We start from the raw sequence: 21,376 nt of genomic DNA on the forward strand, positions 1-21,376 counted from the left end.
TAATTTAGATGCATGTCAGCGATCTTGGGCAGCTTAAATGCATCTTTTAATTATGTTTCATCACTTTTGATGCCAAAAACATATTACTTTACTTCCTGAAAAAGCCATCCAGCTGTGTTTATTTTGGGTTCACCACTACTAGCTTATCAAATTAACCTAGCTCTGAACATTCAATCGCAAACAACATGTGCCTTTCATTGTGTTAAGAAAATGTAAAGTTCAGACCAATTCTCTTGTTGGTAATCAAATTATCCCCAGCATTGTATGTTATTGCAGAGAACTGCAGGCGTCTTTTCCTCCTCGGTAGTTTTACCCATCAGCTCACAGCCTCTGCTTAGTGTGTCCCTGTTTATCTCCCTAGTGGCAAGTTAGAAATGTACACTGCCGCTGTCCATGGTGCTGAGGAGATGGACAGTAGCTTCTGATTATAGTACTGCAAGAATAGTATTATGTTGAGTTACACGCTAATGCTATTGAATAATGGCACTATTTCAACAAATAATGCATCATTTATTCATTATTGCAATCACAGTGTTATTGTCATCGAGTGTATGTGTGTGTGTGTGTGTGTGTGTCTGGGCATACATTGGTGTCTACCCCGCCGCACATGCTCAGACTAGGAGTCCCCCCTCCGCTCGTAGGCCCCTCCCAGACACGCGCGAGAGTGATCCGGAGCTCGGAGAAGAGCCTCAGTTGCACGGGACCGCAAGAACGTCGTTGGATCCCGGGAGGACCGGAGAGAGAGAGACGCCACCGTGGGACTGGAGTTGTGCTCAGGTACCGGATTATTTCATAGGCAGCGAGGCCGTGTTGATCTATTACACTAGCAGTATGTGACATCAAATCGAATTTGACACGGTTTAGAATGCGAGACTGTAATTATCCGTGCAAACGAGATGAGCGCGCTGATTTATGTTAATTCTGAGCGCGAGAGGTATATCTTGCCACCTGACGGGACGCGTGCAGCGGCGAAAAAATAATATCGCGCTCTTATTTGATGGAGATTCGCGGCTTATCCAGGCACTATTTGTCATGTACTTAAAGACAGTGTGTGAACTGGAAGCCCACTGCATCTGTTCGGAGCGTTCGGGTGAAGCAGAGCCCAATTATTCTCGAACAGGAAAGGAAATCACTTTCCGTCTCACGTCGTTAATTAGTTGCCCCCACGCCTTGGGTTTCTTGTCAAGATAAGTTTGACCACCGGTCTGACAGTCCCTCATTCGTTATCGGTAACCCTTATAACGGGTTTTAACCCAGAACTTGTAGGCTAATGCAACAAAATCATCTGATGACATGTTTGTGTTTGAATCGTAAAACCTTATTGTGCAGTCCCGTCAATATTGGGTAGTAATGTAATCTGTTTGACCTAATCAGATGAAGCATTTGTAATTATACTACATTACATTTTAAATTTTTTATGAATTAGATTCAATGGTAATAAATTAGTTAGAAGTCCAATATATCATTGTGCGAAGCAATTCTTGTTTTTCAAAAAGTATACATCCACATTATAGGCCTACCTATATTGTAAAAAGACTAGTTAACTCCCTATTATGAAGTCCAACTAGTAGCTGTGTTTTTAGTACCTGGTTTCTAGCTGATCTAAGATTATTAGTTAGTCATTATTAGTTGGTCAGGTGGTTGACCATGTTCTAAAAACCAGCTTGACCACCTTAGACTGCTATGACAAATTAGTATCTGGTTTGTTGCTGGTCCAAGTTGATTTACTAGTTAATGACAATCTTAGGCTGACTAGAAACTAGAAACCAGCTATCATGTCCCAAAACACTAGTAAACTTACCTCTCTAACTAGTTCACTAGTTAGTAGTAAACTTTACCTCTCTAACTAGCTCACTAGTTATGCTCTTGCTGGTCTAGGATTGCCATTAGCTGGTCACATTTGGTCATTAGCTGGTTTACCAGTCACCATGTTCTAAAAACATGCCTGACCACCTCAAACTGGTATGACCAACTGTTAGCTGCATGTTTGTTGCTGGTCCAAGTTGGTTTACCAGATAATGATCATCTTAGACTGCCTAGAAACCAGCTACCATGTCCCAAAATACCGCTACCATTTTAAGATTGGTTCTCCAGTGGGGCTAATGAATTTGGCTAATTTACTGCTCTAACTAGTTCTGTTCTAGCTGGGCTAAGAAGGTCATCAGCTGGTCCAGTCTGGTCATTAAATAGTTAGCTAGCCACCATGTTCTATAAACCAGCTTAACCACCAAAAATGTCATAACCAACAAGTAGCTGGTTTATTTACCAGCTAATGATGATCATTAGACTAGCTAAAAAAAGAGAAAGAGGGACAGTTTTCCAAATAACGACCGCCATTTAAAAACAACCACCAAATTGTATTTTCCAGCAGGGCTAGTAAACATTACTAGTTCACTAGTCAAACTAGTTCAATGTTTAATGGAAAGTGTGTTAATTAGTACTTAATGCACGATATTCATTTATCAAAACATGTGATAATATCAGAATATGTTGATGACGTTTCTGCTTTTTATGTGTATTTATGTCAAAACAGTACAAAATTATTGTTTGTGACACCAAATAAATATCAAGAAGTGTTGAGATTATAAGTGTAATATTTCATATTATGGTATTGATAATAATTTTAGTCATTCAGTTTGTAATCAGTACCAGATTGCATTTCAGAAGTAACCCATCCAACACTGTTCTTAGCAATAGTGATGGATTCAGCAATACATTTTTTAGGCACAATCTGAGTCATGGTGTGCTGGGGTTATTCTAGGTGTACTGTATGGTTGGTGAAATGACATACTACATGTATTCATGAGGTGGCTGCAGTGACGCAGCTGGGATACCCTGAAATGGTGATTGTCAGAGAGGGGAGGGGGTTTTCATCAAGCTCTTTGGTGCACTGTTTCTCTGCCAGCTATCCTCTCTAGTGCTCTCACTCTTTTTACCACCTACTCTACCCCTCCTTCTACTGCCACAGTAGGAGTTTCAGTAGGTAGTGCACCATGTTGGCCTTGCTGTCCCGTGGGATTCATACAGTGCATTTTCTTCAGGAACTCAATATTCTGGGTCGTTTTTTTTCTTATTAAGCGTAATGCTTAATAGAGCTGAGACCATTAACCACATCATTCCACTACCCCGCTTGTAAACTTTTATGAGCAAGCGGTGTATAAGTTGGGTGTAAGAGAGAGTTAAAAGGCCTCTATCTATCTGTCAACTGGCACATTACATCTGTCATTAAACAATTCATAAAGTCTTCTGAACAGATGCATATGGTAATCACATAATATTCTTGCTGCTTTGATCCCTCAGTTCTACTGTTTGGTACCCTGAAGTGTGAATTCCACTTGCAAGCATCAGCACTGCCTATGTGCTTCCTCTTGTCAGGAGGTAGAGGAGAGACCGTTTGCTTGTGTGGTGGACATCACACTGATGTCACGAGTCAGTCACGAGACAAGGCCAGGCACCATCTGCCGTGCTGGCTGTCCAACTGCAGTGTTTTCATTTCCCCAGGTGCTCCAGTCAAGTGTACTGTACATCCAAGTTACAGCGTTTCCAGTACCAAACCAGTCCCTAGTCACGAACCCCCAAGTCCTCTGTTAAAAAAAAAGAGATGCTATAAAGAATTTCAAAGGAAAATTCAGGGTTCAGTGCAAGTTATAGGTGCAGTAGGTTATCTGGAAAATGTTAACGTTAGCCTGCTAGCATTGAAAGCTTAAGATCCCACCCTCCCTGCAAATCGCCGTCCAAAGCCACGCCTCCTCCAAAACACAATGCGCGCGCACACAGCTGCTCTTGGCAAAGTGTCACAAGAGACGGCATTAAACTACCTCATGTCTCAAAGCACATAACATCATAATAATAATGAATGTAAACAACTTAGAGAACTTGTACCTGACTGCTGCAGATTCATTTCGGTGTTGATACTGTTGATGTGGAAACGCATAATTCCAGTCTGAGGACGTGAACAGCTCCTTTTAGAACGTAAATGGTTGCCATCTTTAGTTATGGCTTGAATGCAGCTCGTTGTTTTGATTTCGGAAAAAGTGTCTGCTGTTTGTTTGTGTTGCTTGTGACTGAGGTCTGTCTGTATAAACACATAGCATGAATGACGTATGATGTCTGCGCGAACAGGGTGCACGAGGGAATGTAAAAACATACGTTGACAGGCAGGTAGGACATCGTATTATTTCATTCGGACCGAATATAATAATTGGATGAACATTTTATGGTCCTATGCCTTCCACAGATGATATATATTTATAAAAATACATTTAGACCGTTTAACATAGTGATTGCTATCCGGATATGAGGAGACTTTCAACCAGTATAACAAAAAATGTTTCTGTATAAAATCACCTATTGCACCTTTAAGCTTAGTCAACTGCATTTGTGGCTTAATGTTGATTTCCACAAAAATTTATTACCACATCTTCTTGAGGAAAAAAAAAAGAAAAAAATCTGGTTTGTAATGAGGCACTTACAATGAAAATAAATTTGTAAACTTTAAGATGCAGTTTCAGTAGGGGAAAAAAACACTTATCCTTTGCTGTGTACAGTTATGTCCAATTTTACAACTTTGTCGACATGACCATAAACCTTAAAACAACTTGCACTGCAAAAAAAGCACGATCATGCACTGCACAACATCAGGATGATCAGGCCTTTCCTAACTGAGCATGCAACACCGCTTCTCATCCAGGCCCTTGTCATTTCTACCCTGACTATTGCAATGCTCTTCTGGCTGGACTTCCAACCTCTGTAAATGATTGGAAACGTCGCAGCATGTCTTGTCTTCAATGAGCCCAAGAGAGCCCATGTCACACCTGTTTATCTCTCTGCACTGGTTTCCGGTTGTGGCTCGCATCAAGTTCAAGACATTGTTGCTTGCCTACAGAACATTGGAGATTTTATATATATATATATAGAGAGAGAGAGAGAGAGAGAGAGAGAGGAGATGCTTTCACTATTCCTTAATCCCGCCCTGTTCTAGCTTGTACTATCCTGAACGATGACTGAAACTTTGTATTACTGGCACTTCTCATCTTTATTGTTTTCTTAAAGGGATAGTTCTCAAGTTGTTCCAAACCTGTATTTCTTTTCTTGGTAACCAGACAGTTGACAGTAGCCATTGACTTCCATAGTATTTTTTTCCTACTGTGGAAGTCAATGGCTACCGTCAACTGTCCGGTTACCAACATTCTTTAAAATATCTTCTTTTTAGTTCAACAGTAGAAAGAAACTCCTACAGGTTTGGAACACCATAAGGGTGAGTAAATGATGACAGAATTTTCATTTTAAAGATGAATGAATCACTTGTTGTATTCCTCAATTGTAAGTTACTTTGGATAAAATTGTCTGCTAAATGAATAAATGTAAATGTAAACTTTAAAAAGGATAATTTTAAACAGCAATAAGTAATAAGCTTCACGTTAAATTGTTCAGTGTATCATCGATTTAGTTTTTCTTTAATAGAACAGAAAAATTATTTGATGTGGTAATCAGTGTTATTTTAATATTATTTATATAGTATGTATAAACATTTTGATTGACATTTATTTTTATATTGTAATTTGTATGCGCTTTTTGTCGTTTATATTTGTTGTTGTTTTTTTGGGGGGGGGGGGGGGTTTCAATTTCTTTTTTTGGTTTAATTTTTTTAGGTTTAAGTTATCTCAAACTTTATCTCGAACTTTATCTCAAACATATAATATTTTAATTTTATTTTATTTCAGTTAACAATAACAAAGCTCCAAATTCTGTTGAGCTAATGTTAACTTGTATTGAATGCAGAATATTCCTTTAATTAACATAATTTATCATTGTTGTTTCTATAACATGCAAATATGATGTCATTATTATCATCGCCAATTAACGAGATCACCAAGATATGGGGGAAGCTTCATCCTACGTTTTGTAACTTGATATTGCGTGACCATATAATGAAGCTGTTATTATCCAAAAACTCCAGTCTTTACATTTTCACTGCAGAGCCGCTCTAAGTGGAAATGTGGCCGTAGAATGACATAAGCTAGAGTTTTCTGTCATTAGTGCAAAGAGAATGGACAGAAAGCTGAAGACATAATTAATCTTCCTGAAGGTCTGGGAGTGAAGATGAATAATTCACTGCAGCTCGGCTCTCGAAACTAGCCTCTGAGAGATCAGTGATTGACAGACTGCCCATGCATTTCAGACAAGACGTCGGAAATGTGCAAAGAAATGGACGGAAGGATCCTTTTCTGAAGATTTGAACAGATACGGTGTGTTGTATGTGGCGTCTCTGGATAAGATGTTCTCAAGTTTCACTCATCTGAACTACTTTCAAACTCTTGAATAGCTCTTATAGACTCATTCAGTCAAAAAAAGGTATTCCCCAGTCAGTGGAAGAGGGGTGCTAATCCGACACACTCATCCCAGTAGGCATCGCTTTTACTCTACCAGTCTCTGAGATGAATACAACTCTGTAATGATACGTTCCAGTTCAACCTGGATTTAAAGCGGCACCGGGTCACAGTAACATGGTTGTTTTGAAGGTACAGTTCCTGCCGCTTGACTTCATCTCCTCCTGCCAGACAGAGTAAGTGTGTCCTGTAGATTATCGAGACTAGAGGGACGTGTTCCTTCCAATCAATCTCTAAAAAGCAGTTTCATTGTGATCGTATATCTTTTGTGTGTCAAGTCTAATTGCATTTTCAGATTCTGTCAGTCTCATGGAGTCTGGCCAGGTGCACTTATGACTTTGTTTGGGCCACAGTGCAACTTATTTTGCCCACTTAGAGAGGAAGAGACCATCTGACCATTGTGTAAAGCTAGAGTTTGTTTTCATTTATTTGCCATTTAGGGTACATAGTATTGTTCAAAAGTTTGGGCTTGGTAAGATTTTTTAAATATTTTTGAAAGAAGTCTCTTATTCTCTCCAAGACTGCATTTATTTGATCAAAAATATTTCTATACATCTAGTTAGCTTAAAGGAATTGTTCACTTTAAAATGAAAATTACCACAAGCTTTACTCACCCTCAAGCCATCCTAGGTGTATATGTCTTCTTTCTGATGAACACAACCGGAGTTATATCTGATGCATCCAAGCTTTATAATGACAGTCAATGGAACCAATGAGTATGAAGCTCAAGAAAGTACATCCATCCATCATAAACATATTCCACATGGCTCCAGGGGGTTAATAAAGGCCTTCTGAAGCAAAGCGATGCGTTTGTATAAAAAAAAAATATCCATATTTAACAAATTAAAACAAAGTAAAATATCTAGCTTCCAGACCGCCTTCCATATTCAACTTATGAAAAAAGTACAGCTGACGTCGCATCAGTTACGCTTTTTTCGTAATTTGAATACGGAAGGTGTAGGTCGTAGCGTAAGCATTTTGAACTGAGAGAGCTTTAAACTTTCTTCGTAAGTCGAACAATGAAGGCGGTCTGGTGGAAGTTATATATTTTACTTTATAACTTGTTAAATATGGATATTTTTCTTACACAAACACATCGCTTCGCTTCAGAAGGCCTTTATTAACCCCCTGGAGCCGTGTGGAGTACGTTTATAATGGATGGATGCACTTTCTTGACCTTCATACTTGGATGCGTCAGGATATTTATTAATATAACTCAGATTGTGTTCATCAGAAGGAAGAAATACTCCTAGGATGGCTTGAGGGTGAGTAAAGCTTGGGGTAATTTTCATTTTAAAGTGAACTAATTGTTTAAATGCCTCAATCAAAAGATTTGATGCTGCTAACCTGTTTCCAACCTACTAAAACCTGTTCTCCATACTTCCAGAAAGTGCATAACGCCACCCAGTAATTACAGAACTGGAGATGATTTCAGTCAATTTGTGCTGTTTTTGTGAGCAATACAGACAATGAACAAACACTAAGCTAGAAATTCATGCACTCATACGCACAAATGTGAGAGCACGTACTGTATCTGCACTGAATCTGTTTTACATTGGCGTTTCTCTCTCTCTTTCTCTCTGTGTTTGTGTTGTCCCTCTGTAGGCTGAAAGATGTTCTCCTCCGTGAAGGCCTTCGAGGGGCAGCATTACGCCACCCTCAAGAGGCAGTGTCTACAGAGTGGAGAGCTGTTTGAGGACCCACTGTTTCCAGCCATAGACCACTCTCTCTTCTACCTGGGTAACAGGATTGGCCATGTGCACTGGAAAAGACCCGGGGTCAGTGCTTAGAACTTTATGATTATTCATTTAGCAGATAGCAAAGTGAATGAGATAAACAGGAGGCCTGCAATGCTTGTGATTCCCAGGTTCCCAAGAGGTTCTTAAGCAGATTCCAGGTTGGAAAGATAATGATTTTGCTTTGTTGAACCTTTAAAACAGACCCTTAAAAATGAACATATTCAGTTCATTTTAAAGTAAGTCCATTTACATTTATAATATAAATACATGCTTCTACTGTATACATTTTCTCTGGTAATTAAGCTTGTGACCTTAGTATTCCTTGCGCTATGCTCTGCTGTTTCAGCTACATTTTAGTCAAAATGACCTTACCGATGGAGCTTTGGAGTACAGAAAACTATAAATAATTTTCTTTTCTGTTCTTATTATTTTTTTATGCTGTTCTTTCGAACGTTCTAGTCATCAAAGAATCCTGAAAAAATATATCACGACTTCCACCAAAATATTAAGCAGCTCAACTGTTTTCAACATTGATAATAATAAATGTTTCTTGAGCAGCAAATCAGCATATTAAAAATTATTTCTGAAGGATTGTGTGACACTGAAGACTGGAGTAATATGCTGAAAATTCAGCTTTGCCATCACAGGAATAAATTACTTTATAAACATATGTAGAAAATGGTTATATTTCACAATATTACTGTTTTTACTATATTTTTGATTAAATATATGCAGCCTTGGTAAATAAAAGAGACTTCTTTCAAAAACATGAAACAATCTTATACTGATCCCAATCTTGAATAGTAGTGTAAGAAAAAAAGTTGTTAAACACTTGCTAGTACTGCCTAAATGTTGCTTAAATGACTAATAATTCCTTACAAATTGCCATGCATTCCATTAAATGTAGGTTATGTGCTTTAGTGTTATTTGCAAACACATGAGATATTATCTTTCCTTTAGTCTTTTTTTTTATAGTCTATACATGCTCAGCAAGATGCTGATACATTTTAAAAATTAAAAAAAATATATGATTCTGCTTGTTATTGAGCAATATATGTTGATCAGTAACATACTGTTGGTAATTCATCATTAGTATAATCAATAATCGTTGTTACTGTCAAGCCAAGGCAGAAGGAAAGGTCAGCCTGAGGCGTTCATCCATAATGGAGGTCTGTCATCCATCACCGGATGACACAGAAATTCCAAAACTAAATTACAGTTTTTGTTTTGGACTTTGTTTTTCTGAGAATTGTTTGACAGGGTTGTTTTCAACCATAAAGTGTCAATGTTAGTTCACAAGGACACATTAGATCTGTAAAACCTCACTGGCTATGGGGAAACAGACACCAACAGGCTTCTTGAAGCATCATGATGGCTTTCCTTTGCTTCATTACTGAGTTAATGATACATTGCAGCTTCCTAAAAACTATCTGTAACATTTCGAATCCCAGAGATGCTGGGAATGTGATGCTCCCCCCTACCCCCGCGCCTGTCTTGCCCAGGGGCATACTAAGTGTCAAGCCTGTCCAAGTCAATTATCCCTTTCTCTCACTCACTCACTCCTGGAACGATGCCCGACCCAGAATCTCATTCGCACTCAAGCTTGCTAAAACACACCAGTGAAGTGGCAGTCCGGGGCATCTGAATTGCACCCACAGTAGCTCCTGTGGCCATTAATCCAGGTTATAATTGAAGTCAACATTTCTTTGGAATAACATGTGTGGATGAGCCATGCACAATAAGGCAAAGAAAATGTATTAAGAAAGTAAATGGTGCCAGTTTTGATTCCATGTTGACTGTAAATCAATCAACATCAAGGAGGAGCCTAATAATTTCACACATTGACATGTTGTTTGTTGTCCCTGAACTGTAAAAATTAAATGCTTCTTACTCTATCCATGTTTGACGTGAATGAAGACATTGCCACAAATCACTTTGAATGAGTGAACGCCATTAGGAGCTTTAATGCAGTTCTCCGCAGCTGCTTCATAATTCAATCTCTTTTCCCCCTTGGGTCCTTGATCACACTTTTTTAACCACTTACCATTCCTCACTCCCACCCGCTTCCTTCTCTGCCTCCCCTCCTGCCATTTCTTGTCACCTCCGTTCTCCGAAGAGAAGACAGACTGTGTTTTATGAGTTGGAGCCAGTGGAATGGGTGGTAGACGGTCATTTATCCAAACTGTGGGCTCACTGGTGTCTGAGTTTGTGTTCATTGATTCTGTGATTGGTCTGGCAGTCCAATCTGTCTTATCTTTCAAAGCTGGCCAAGACAAAATCAGTATGACTCATATTAGTGTGTGAACTCTCAATACATGAGATAATGTGAAAGAAGCGGGGACACACACAAAACTCCTGGCCGCAAGAGAGGGTTGCCCCTTGGGTGCCATTTTGGTCTGTGATTAAAAAGTGTGTGTGTGTTCACAGAGGTGGCTGGAGTGCTGAGCTATAACACATATGACCTTGCGCATGAATCAGTCAGCTCACCCATCCTCTTGAAGGGTTAGTTCACCCAAAAATGAAAATAATGTCATTTATTACTCACCCTCATGTCATTCCAAACCCGTAAGACCTTCGTTCATCTTCGGAACACAAATTAAGATATTTTTTATTAAATCCGATGGCTCAGCGAGGCCTGCATAGACAGCAATAATACTTCCTCTCTCAAGATCCATAAGGGTACTAAAAACATATTTAAATCAGTTTATGTGAGTACATTGGTTCTACCTTAATATTATAAAGCGGCAAGAATATTTTTTGTGCACCAAAAAAAAACAAAATAACGACTTTTTAACAATATCTAGTGATGGCCGATTTCAAAACACTTGAATGCTTCATGAAGCTTCGGAGCTTTACGAATCAAATCAGTGGTTTGGAGTGCCAAAGTCATGTGATTTCAGCAGTTTGGCGGTTTGATACGCGATCCGAATCACTGATTCGACTCAAAAGATTCATAACGCTCCAAAGCAGTGTTTTGAAATCGGCCATCACTAGATATTGTTAAAAAGCCGTTATTTTGTTTTTTTGGCGCACAAAAAATATTCTCATCGCTTTATAATATTAAGGTAGAACCACTGAACTCACATGAACTGATTTAAATATATTTTTAGTACCTTTATGGATCTTGAGAGTACCATTGCTTTCTATGCAGGCCTCGCTGAGCCATCGGATTTTATCAAAACTATCTTAATTTGTGTTCTGAAGATGAACGAAGGTCTTACGGGTGTGGAACGACATGAGGGTGAGTAATAAATGACATTATTTTCAAACACACACACACACACACACACACACACACACATACAATACTCCATAATAGCTACCAACCCACAGGCATACCACTAAAAACCCTCCTCTGAAGAGAGCATTCACACACAAACAATATCTTTTCTTTCTCTCTGTCAGCGTCTTTGTCTCAGGGTCCTTTGTTTAACGAGTGAACAGGGGAGACAATGGACTTAAGGATTTTAAGATATTATATCCATTTTCAGGCTTTTTAGCTATGAAGGTAAAAAAAAAACTCAGACTAAATGCTTGTCAAATAAAGGTTGATGTATTCCATGCTAGAGACAAATGGTGTTGTCTTGGCACCTGTGACAAGAGGAGCCTATTAAGGTTTTCTATAGTTTAGCCTGACTGTAGGTTACCTATAGTGAGCTGCTTGTGTAGGAACCATTTGAAGGCATCATAAGGCCAAAAACCACTCAGGCTGGTTGAGGATGTTTTTTCAGCAGAGAAGTTACATTCTAGAAGACTTTTCCATAATACGGTCAGCCAGTGCATTTTAATATTACTTGTATATTATTATAGTATTTATTATAAATAATATATTGTATATTAAAATGAGTATTAATGTTATTTTATATTTTCAATTTTAGTGTTTATTTCAGTAATTTTGTTTTGCGTTTTTGTCATCTTTATATTTTTTTTTATTTCTATTTAGCTTTAATACATTTTCATTTCTGTTTTAGTGTGTCAACTTCATTTGGTTAGTTTTATATTTAATTTTATTTCAGCTTATTTCAGCTTATTTCAATTGCTGAAAACTTTTTAAAATAGTTTTAGTATTAGTTAACACTAACAACACTGTATTCAGCCTCATTATATTGCCTTCGAAGAATTTTGGACAAATGAACATAGTATGTATTAACCAGGGGCGTTTTTTCCGAGGAGGCAAGGGAAGCAGTACCCCCTCAAAAATTAGAATGAGAAAATAATCCATATTTCAAAAATAAAACAAAGCAAATATTACAAAATGTGACATTAATGGGTTAGTTCACCGTCATGTCGTTTCACACCCGTAAGACCTTCGTTCATCTTTGGAACACAGATTAAGATATTTTTTGATGAATTGAGGCCTCCATTGACAGCAAGTTAATTTTCACTTTCAGATGCCCAGAAAGGTACTAAAAACATATTTAAAACAGTTCATGTGACTACAGTGGTTCAACCTTAATGTTATGAAGCAACGAGAATACTTTTTGTGCACCAAAAAAAACAAAATAACGACTTTATTCAACAATATCTAGTGATGGGCGATTTCAAAACACTGCTTCATGAAGCTTCGAAGCTTTACGAATCTTCTTGTTTCGAATCAGTGGTTTGGAGCGTGAAAGTCACGTGATTTCAATAAACAAGGCTTCGTTACATCATAAGTGTTTCGAAATTTCAATGGTTCACGTGACTTTGGCAGTTTGATTCGCACTTCGAACAACTGATTCGAAACAAAAGATTCATAAAGCTTTGAAGCTTCATGAAGCAGTGTTTTGAAATCACCCATCACTAGATATTGTTGAATAAAGTTTTTTTTTTTTTTTTTTTTTGGCACACAAAAAGTATTCTCGTCGCTTTATAACATTAAGGTTGAACCACCGTAGTCACATGAACTGTTTTAAATATGTCTTTAGAACCTTTCTGGGCATCTGAAAGTGTAAATTAACTTGCTGTCAATGGAGGCCTCACTGAGCCATTGATCAAAAATATCTTAATTTGTGTTCTGAAGATGAACGAAGGTCTCACGGGTGTAGAACGACATGAGGGTGAGTAATTAATGACAGAATTTTAATTTTGGGGTGAACTAACCCTTTAAAAAGTGTGTAAGTCACTCGTATTTCTGAAGGAACACTGTCCAACAGCGACACCCGCAGGTAAAGTTACAGCTGGAGTCTCTTGGCGTTTCTCGTGCCTCCCTTCCCCTCATAGAAAACCAATAGACCCCCTAAAGCGTGCGGTGGGTTTTGTGGGGGTAATTGAGAATGAATGGGGGAAAGTCACGTGAGAGGAGGCAATGCCTCCATCGCGCTATGACTGGATGAAATTGGTTATGATTGGATATGATTGGTTTGTGCGATAAATCCCGCCTCTTGTTTATGTGAGTGTTCCGCGCGTCAGTCTGAATGAACAAAATGATGGTGTCAATGGGAAACTTTTCAATTAGTTAAGTAAACAGCTCAGCCACTTAGATATCACCACTCTGTCACATCAAAATTAAGCTTGAAAAGACCTGAAAACAAGATGACTGCGGGGGCTTTTAGTGCAGTCAGCTTGGTGAAATTAAAGATAAATCTTCTTGTCTGTGACAGACAGTGTTTACCAAGCATGACTGATGATCCGAAAATAGTTGACTATTAAAAAGAACAGCTGAACATCAATACACAAATAAAATATGGTTTAAATTGTTACTGCCTTCAGTTGTTATTTTGGAATAAATGTAAAGATGCTTAAACACTAGCTTGATGAGATTGACTTGCTAATGTAAAAATACAAAATAGAATGGTATTTGTTTTTTTTGTTTTTTTTTCTTTCTTTTTTTTCTTTTTTGATGTAATGTAAAGTAATGTTCATTTAACAAGGAAAATGTGACAACGTTAAGAGTAATGCACATGAATTTACATTTGATTTATAAATAAATAAATAAATAATGTAAGGATTTTGCCTCCTCATTTCAGAACACCACTGCATGCCACTGGTATTAACATATGGATGAGCTTGATGAAAATATCTGTCTAACCAAAATGGATATAAAATAAAAAAAAAAATAATAATAATAATACTGAAAAAAAGCATTTATTCAGCCTATGATGGCATTAGCTTAGCAACATGCTAATGCCAGAGTGAACAGTTGTATTTGTACTGCCTAGGTAAACAGCCTTATATTTTTATATTTTGTTTTATTATATTTTGTTTATTTCAGTTTGGATGCTGCCTTAGAAGATAGCTGTCTTTGTAGAGACTAACCAGCAAGACAGCTCATTTGGTTTAGAGCCTTGTTAGACATTTATTAGACAAGTGTTTTACTGATTATTCTGAAGTCAGAGCACTTTTGAAGGTTTAAAATAAATGTTAGATTCATTGCTGCTCACTTGTTGATCAAAACTCAGAATCCTAACGAACTGTCAGAAATGAGAAGGCAGCAATGAATCAAGTTATGGTGGATTGATATTTAATCAGATCAGTGAAATCCAAAATGACCTAGCATTGCTCTTAGAGGGACAACAGCACCAAAAAGAATTTGTATTCCTGTCTGAGTCAAACTTTGACCGAATAACATTCTGTAATGAATGACAGAGTGGTAATATCAGAAGGACTGATGGAAAATCAGTCATGCACTGTGATTGTATCAAGCTTTATATGCAGGCCACAAACAAAAACAGAGTTTCAGTGTCGCGCGTCTGGGTTTTTTGGCTATGAAATAGAGACGTGTGTCTAGCGTGTGCTGTGTGTATGTGTTTTTCCTCATGACATCATTGCACTTCGTTCTCACACTCCATGGGGGCATGATGAAATGTCTCATCTCTAGTTGTTGAGGGGGTGAGAGAAGCCCAGCGCTGAAAGAATGAAATGTTGCTGGTGTGAGTGCTGGGCTGGATGTGTGCCGGCTGGGTAGCGAGGAGAGTCCTCTCCTGCTGAGCTGTGGAAATGATTTCAGATAGCCCAATGTGAGAGACAAATGGGTGTTGTGAGTAAACTTGGACTGTGAGAACATGTATTTTATACCTTCACAGACCAACCGAAGCAGCAGGGGTGTCATGCTCATATGGATTTTCAGGGGATCCAGGCTCAATTGCTACCTTAGGCGAGATAAGACATGACCACTGGGAAAAAAACACTTTTTTAGTAATACTGTCAGGACCACTATCGTCAAATATGATTGATAATTGCATAGAGTTTGTATTGGCGGTATGGTTCTGTTCTGGGCAGGAACTCCCTGCGCATCCATGCAGCCTAGCATGGATAAAAGCAGGGAGAGCAGCAATAACCCCCCTAGGGTAAACAGAACAGAACCAACTTATGCAGATATAATTAATGTCAATAATTTAACATGTACACATATTTCAAGAATTAGTTTGATTCAGGGGAATCATAAGGCCAATCCTGACTGAAGAGAGGAGGAGCTGGGGATGGAGGGTAATTAGCTCCTGAGAATGCAATAGCTGCTGATAATACTGAAGAGCTTATATATGGATGCTGTGATAGGCGTCGTATCCTATAGGTAGACGTGAGTCACCTGGGAGTCAGCTGATGCGAGCTTGACTGACGTGACCTGCCAGAACTGACGCTAACGCTGGATTTCTTAAAATAAGTGTGAGACGACTAGTAGATATTTTTTTGTTCTTATTTGAACTTATTGATTCATAAAATTCAAGACCAAAAGAAATTACCCCTTAAAAACATGTGTACTGCAAAAATATTAGCAAGAAAGCAATTCTTTCTATTAAGATATAGCACACGTCAACCAGAATTTGCAAACAGTGTAATCTGATTCCTGAACAAACGATTCTTATCAACTGGTGCTTTATAGTTCAGCAGAATCATATATTGGTATAGTCTGATTTACGAATAAAAGACTCTTATGACCTGGTTCTTTTTAGTAAATCAGAAACATATAGCGCAACCAGTGTAGTCTGATTCCTGAACAAATTACTATTTTGAGCCAGTCCTTTTAAAGGATTAGTTCACTCCAGAATTAAAATTTCCTGATAATTTACTCACCCCCATGTCATCCAAGATGTTCATGTCTTTCTTTCTTCAGTCTAAAAGAAATTAAGGTTTTTGAAGAAAACGTTCCAGGATTTTTCTCCATATAGTGGACTTCAACGGGTACCAACGGGTTGAAGGTCAAAATTGCAGTTTCAATGCAGCTTCAAAGCGCTCTCCACGATCCCAGCCGAGGAATAAGGGTTTTATCTAGCGAAATGATTGGTCATTTTGTCATTATTGTTGTGTTTTTTTTTTTACTTTTAACACTCCAATATGCTGTGTTTTCCCATATATAGCTGCTTGGTTCAGAAGTGACCTCTGAGTAAGCAGTGCTTCACTATTGACAATGGACAACTGGCCTACTTAATTTTCAGCATTACTTTCAGTGATAATATATTTTAATTAGGGCTGTCAAGCAATTAAAATTTAAAATCAAATTAATTACATGATGTGCAGATGAATTTATCTAATTGATCACAAATTAATCGCACAATTTGTCTGAGAAATTACCCCCAAAAGATCTTTAAAGTCATTATTGCGTTAAATGAGAAAAGCATCAGATAGATTTTATAAAAAGTAACTTTAGAAATAAATATTTTATTTGGTTCAACATAAACTTTATTAAGCAAACCTTTAGGCTCCAATGGCCTGAATTCAAAGGAAACAGTAAATGTCTTAATGAGTAAGTCATCGAGTCATTCATTCATTCTATTAGTTCAAACGGCTGATTTATTCAGGAATTAAGTAAATGGTTTCTTTATGAATGGGCCATTGAATCATTGGTTCACCCAGTTCATTCAAAACGTGGATTCATTCAAAATCAAAACTAAACACCACTGTGTGTTGTTTAGAGACATACTACAGTTCTGCTGTGGCTTTGTAGGTAATATTTTCCTTGGCAAAATTGAGCAAAAACAGACAATGTGGTGTCTAAAATACATTGCACGGCATAAATGAGTACTCTCCCTCTGAACAAATACAAAATATGTATTTTCTTTATGATCACTAATACAATTCATGGACAGATGGCAAAACTAAAATGTATTAAACATAATAAAAACTGAGAAATATATGTCATTAATAGTCATAAAATAAGTTCAAATTAGCCAATTTTGTTTAAATTAAGGATTGCAGAAATGAGTACACCCTAGATTTAATTCAACAAATGTATAATATTCTAGTACTTAGTATGCCCTCCATAATTTTGAATATATTTCTCTGACCCTTCTTGGCATGGAGTGTACAAGTTCATGACAAATTGTCACATCTCCTGTTTAACTCCTGGATGATGAGCTCCTTAAATGCCTTTAATGGGGAGTGTTGCTCAACTCGTCTCTACAGAACAGAATCTCCCACAGGTGCTCAAGAGTGTTAAAATTGAGTGCAATACATGTTCACAGAAGGTTTTTCACCTTGGGAGAATGCATATCCTCATTGTCATGTTGAAAAAATGCCCAACAATGCAGGGAATGAGGAAAGGGTAACATCTTCTGTTTCAAGTTTGTGTATTAAATTACACAGTGGTGTGGGAATTCATGACAGCATTGATAAAGCACAACTTCCTCACACCTTCAGCACTCATACATCCCTTTATAAGAGCTTTACTACCACTGAACTTTACTGTGGGATCCAGGCACTTGTCACTGTACTCCTCCTCTAGCAACACCATAACATTTTGGATGCTGTTAGATCCAAAATGATTGATTTGGTCTCATGAGACCAGAGTATTGATTCCCAGAATCTATATTTTGTAAATATGGGCATTGGAAATGGCTAACTGACTTTATTGTGATTTGGCTACAGTAGGTAGTTCCAGTGAGAACAACAACCATACATGTCATTTTTTCAGGCTGCATCCTACTCTGTGAGATAAACAGCCACTCTTTTCATAGCTTTTGCTGGCTCTGAGACACTCACTTGGTATTTCTCCTGCTCTTTGTCTAGCAAAAAAATCCCTCATCACTAAATAAAAGCGTAAAATGAAGGCCTGATTATTTCAGGGGCCTTGTCACAAGTCCATTGTTTTTGAATTTCTGTGTTACTTTTGCTATATTTTCACACTTAAAACAATGATTTGGTAATCCTTGTCTCACTGTCCTCTTTTGTGCTAAGAAATAAGTCTCCTGACAGTTCTCTCCCAAGTGCTTCCATTGTTGTCAGCATTAAGTCTGAGAATGATTCAGTGGGCTATATAACACTTTTAATTGTCAAGAAATTACTTCTCTTTAAATGTTTTGGCTCAACATACTTACCTGTTGATCAAACATTGCCTTAAACTTACACCAGAAAGTTTATATTATTGAATGTATAAAATCAATTACATTTGCATTTGTGCTATTTGGGACAAAAACAGCACTCGTGTGATATTGCGCTCGTTACTTGTGTAATATTGCTTAAAGGAAGAGTAGGTAATTTTCGGAGAGGCTAGCAATAGTACCAAGGGATTCCATCCATCCATCCATCCACCCATCTGAAATAATATTTTTGTGACTTTTTCTGCACAAGTTATCATCAGAAGAATCACCCCTAAGCTTTTAAAAGGCATTACAGGTTTGTTAGGTGCTTATTAAAGCATTTAGTCTTTTACCAGGGCTCATTTGTGGCGGCTCCTCTGAGAGAACGTCAACACAGAGGCAAAATGAGCTATAGCCTGTGAGTTGCTACATTCCCCTCAGCTGCTGTCACTGTGCCCAGTATATGTCAGCTGTTTAAAGGGATGCAGACCTTTACTTTTAGGTCACTTCAAATCTCACTTCTTCCTTGTTGTTTCTGGGCTTTGTGTCCCTGTGGTTGTGACGAGTCTGGTGCAGAGGTGTGCTAGATGATTTCAGAGCAAAGGAGAGTCTTTTGATTTATTACCGCTTTCAGCACTGCACTACTTCATCTACATTCATAACTATTATTAAATTAATTAAAGAGCCTGTGCCCTGCTTATGTTTCCAACACTTTTTCAAGTACTTTTTGTGTTTTCCCCTCTTCTCATTAATCATAATAAAAACAAAATGTACTCTATTTTTTGGACAAAGTACAATATTTTTGGACATGGTCTTTGCAGTCCTTCTTTAAAATATATCTTTGTTTACCCTGGGTCCATGTTTGTTATTCACACTATGCTTTTTGCTTTTTTTATTTATTTATTTTTTTTCTCTCACCAATTTCACACTTATACATCTCTCTCTTTGTGTCTGTTTCTCCATCAGGAGCTGTGTGATGATCCTCACTTGTTTGTGGATGGGATCAGTGCCCATGATCTGCACCAAGGGCAGCTGGGAAACTGCTGGTTTGTGGCGGCCTGCACCAGCTTGGCTTCCCGAGAGTCTCTGTGGCAGAAAGTAAGTTAGTGGAGTGTGTAAACATGTGTATATCCTGTATATATGTAATGTTCCCTCTGAGATGCGACACTGCTCCCACGCAGATGGATAAAAACAACCCAGAGATAACAAAATATTTGGGAAAAGGTTAGATATTTCTTGAATCAGAGCTAAATGAAGGAAGAGAATTTAAAATGGAGTCCATTATTTTCAGTATGGAAGTATAACTGTGAGAAGACTTGTGTTGAAATACTGAGCACTGATTAATCAAGTGAGCATCCTTGAATATGGTGGCCATTTAATATATATTTTTAGAATATATAATAATATAAAAACATTATTATATATTATTGGATCATATATTTCATTATTTAAATAAGTTATAAAAAATTATGTATGTAATTGTAATGTAATGTAATTTATTTTATTATGTTTGCTTGGCAACCTAAATTTATTATCATATATGTCAGTCAATTTAATAATCAAATGTATTACATATACAAATGTATTTTGATGAATTTATATATGAATTTTGAATAAAATGCAATAATGATATTTAGAGTTTTGATTCACATTTCCCTTGATATTCATTTGAATTATATTTAACCATATATATTTCATTGTTTATCAATATATTTTATAATATATAGATTCTTTACATTTTATATACATTGTTAATTGTTAGTTTGTTTTTGTTTTTTTGCCTTGATGTTTCACATCATTTGTGGCTGAATGGGTTGCCTAATAGGCATAGGTTTTGCTCAGCAAGCACAAAAAAAAAACAAAAAAAAATACATGTATTCTTCCCTTGATACTGTATGCCTGCAGAAGTCTCCCTTTAGGATTAAAACCTGCATATTCTGTCAGAATATCTATATGTTATCTAATGTATTGAGTGTGTTAAGCTCAGAGGATGAGCAAAACAGTCTTTCTGAGCTCTATTAGCAGCTGTAAGTGGCAGGCTGCCATAGGAGCTGTTGCTCTATTAGGAACCGTTACCTGATGATGGTTAAACAGGGAAGAGATCTGCTCATCTGTGGCTTCATGAATGTACGTACACACACACACACACACACACACACACACACACAAACCTTGTACTCCCAGTTGGTACTACTGTAACTGTATTTCAGTTTCTGTTTGTAGCTTTGGTGGTGGTAGACAGCTAAAGAGTGCTATCATTTTCTGAGCTGTTATTTAGTCATTAATGTTAATCTTTAGTCTCCCTGCATCCTCCCCAGGGTGTGAGGTGTTTTCCCCTGCCTGGGGAAACATTTCCTCCCCCCTAGAAACACACATCACCATGAAGGAGATGACTTATAGGGCTTTCCCATGTGACTCCTCTCCCCCGTTCTGCCATTTGTTTTCCTGACAGGGTCGGGCATTGATAAATGAGGGTGTGTGTGCTACTATCTATACCCTGTGTCTTTGCAGCAACCTTTTATCCCACCCAATCACATGCACTCAGCACAGATACATACTCAAGGGCAGTGGTTCACAACCAGGGGGATCCAGCACACTTCCAAGGCCGCCTCAAGATGACTTAAAATCATTTAAAACAAGACAAAACAAGCATTCAAATAAACCAAAACAACAAAAAAGTAATTCACACCCTCAACTTTTTTTTGAAGAACCAGAATTCTTACAGTCTAGAAAAAAACTGGTTATGAGGTATACTCATTCTAAAAGTGTCATTTCTAAATCTGTCTTGTAAATGAATAAAATCTTGTAACTCCATGAGCAATATATTTTTTTTTTATGCCAAGTTCAAAAATATTTTATGGGGTAGAAATTGAGTCATTTTTTTCCATTCTTATCCTTAATCCTTATCCAGAAAATCATGAACAACTGTGTCATGTGGCTTTCGAATATTGTTGTGGACACTGGGGCGCCTTTAGAGTCAAAAAAAGATTGAGAACCACTGCTCAAGGGCCCTGCCATCACAACCCAGTAAAGA

At 37.6% G+C, this 21,376-nt stretch overlaps 1 protein-coding gene across 3 annotated transcripts in view; it reads left to right on the top strand.

The window, feature by feature from the left end:
• Positions 1-121: 121 nt before the first annotated feature.
• capn5b (calpain 5b) overlaps positions 122-21,376 on the top strand; it is a 38,213-nt gene continuing 16,958 nt past the window's right edge. For 2 of the 3 annotated variants that reach the window (XM_051877361.1, XM_051877363.1), the window contains exon 1: positions 14,280-19,440. In XM_051877361.1, coding sequence (XP_051733321.1) covers positions 19,042-19,440 — 399 coding nt within the window. In that variant the 5' untranslated portion in view covers positions 14,280-19,041. Of the gene's footprint in view, positions 778-7,994; positions 8,168-14,279; positions 19,441-21,376 lie in introns of those variants that run through there. The other variant, XM_051877362.1, reaches the window with a different exon arrangement.

This window comes from Ctenopharyngodon idella, chromosome 21, assembly GCF_019924925.1.
Source record: "Ctenopharyngodon idella isolate HZGC_01 chromosome 21, HZGC01, whole genome shotgun sequence".
Lineage (NCBI taxonomy): Eukaryota > Metazoa > Chordata > Actinopteri > Cypriniformes > Xenocyprididae > Ctenopharyngodon > Ctenopharyngodon idella.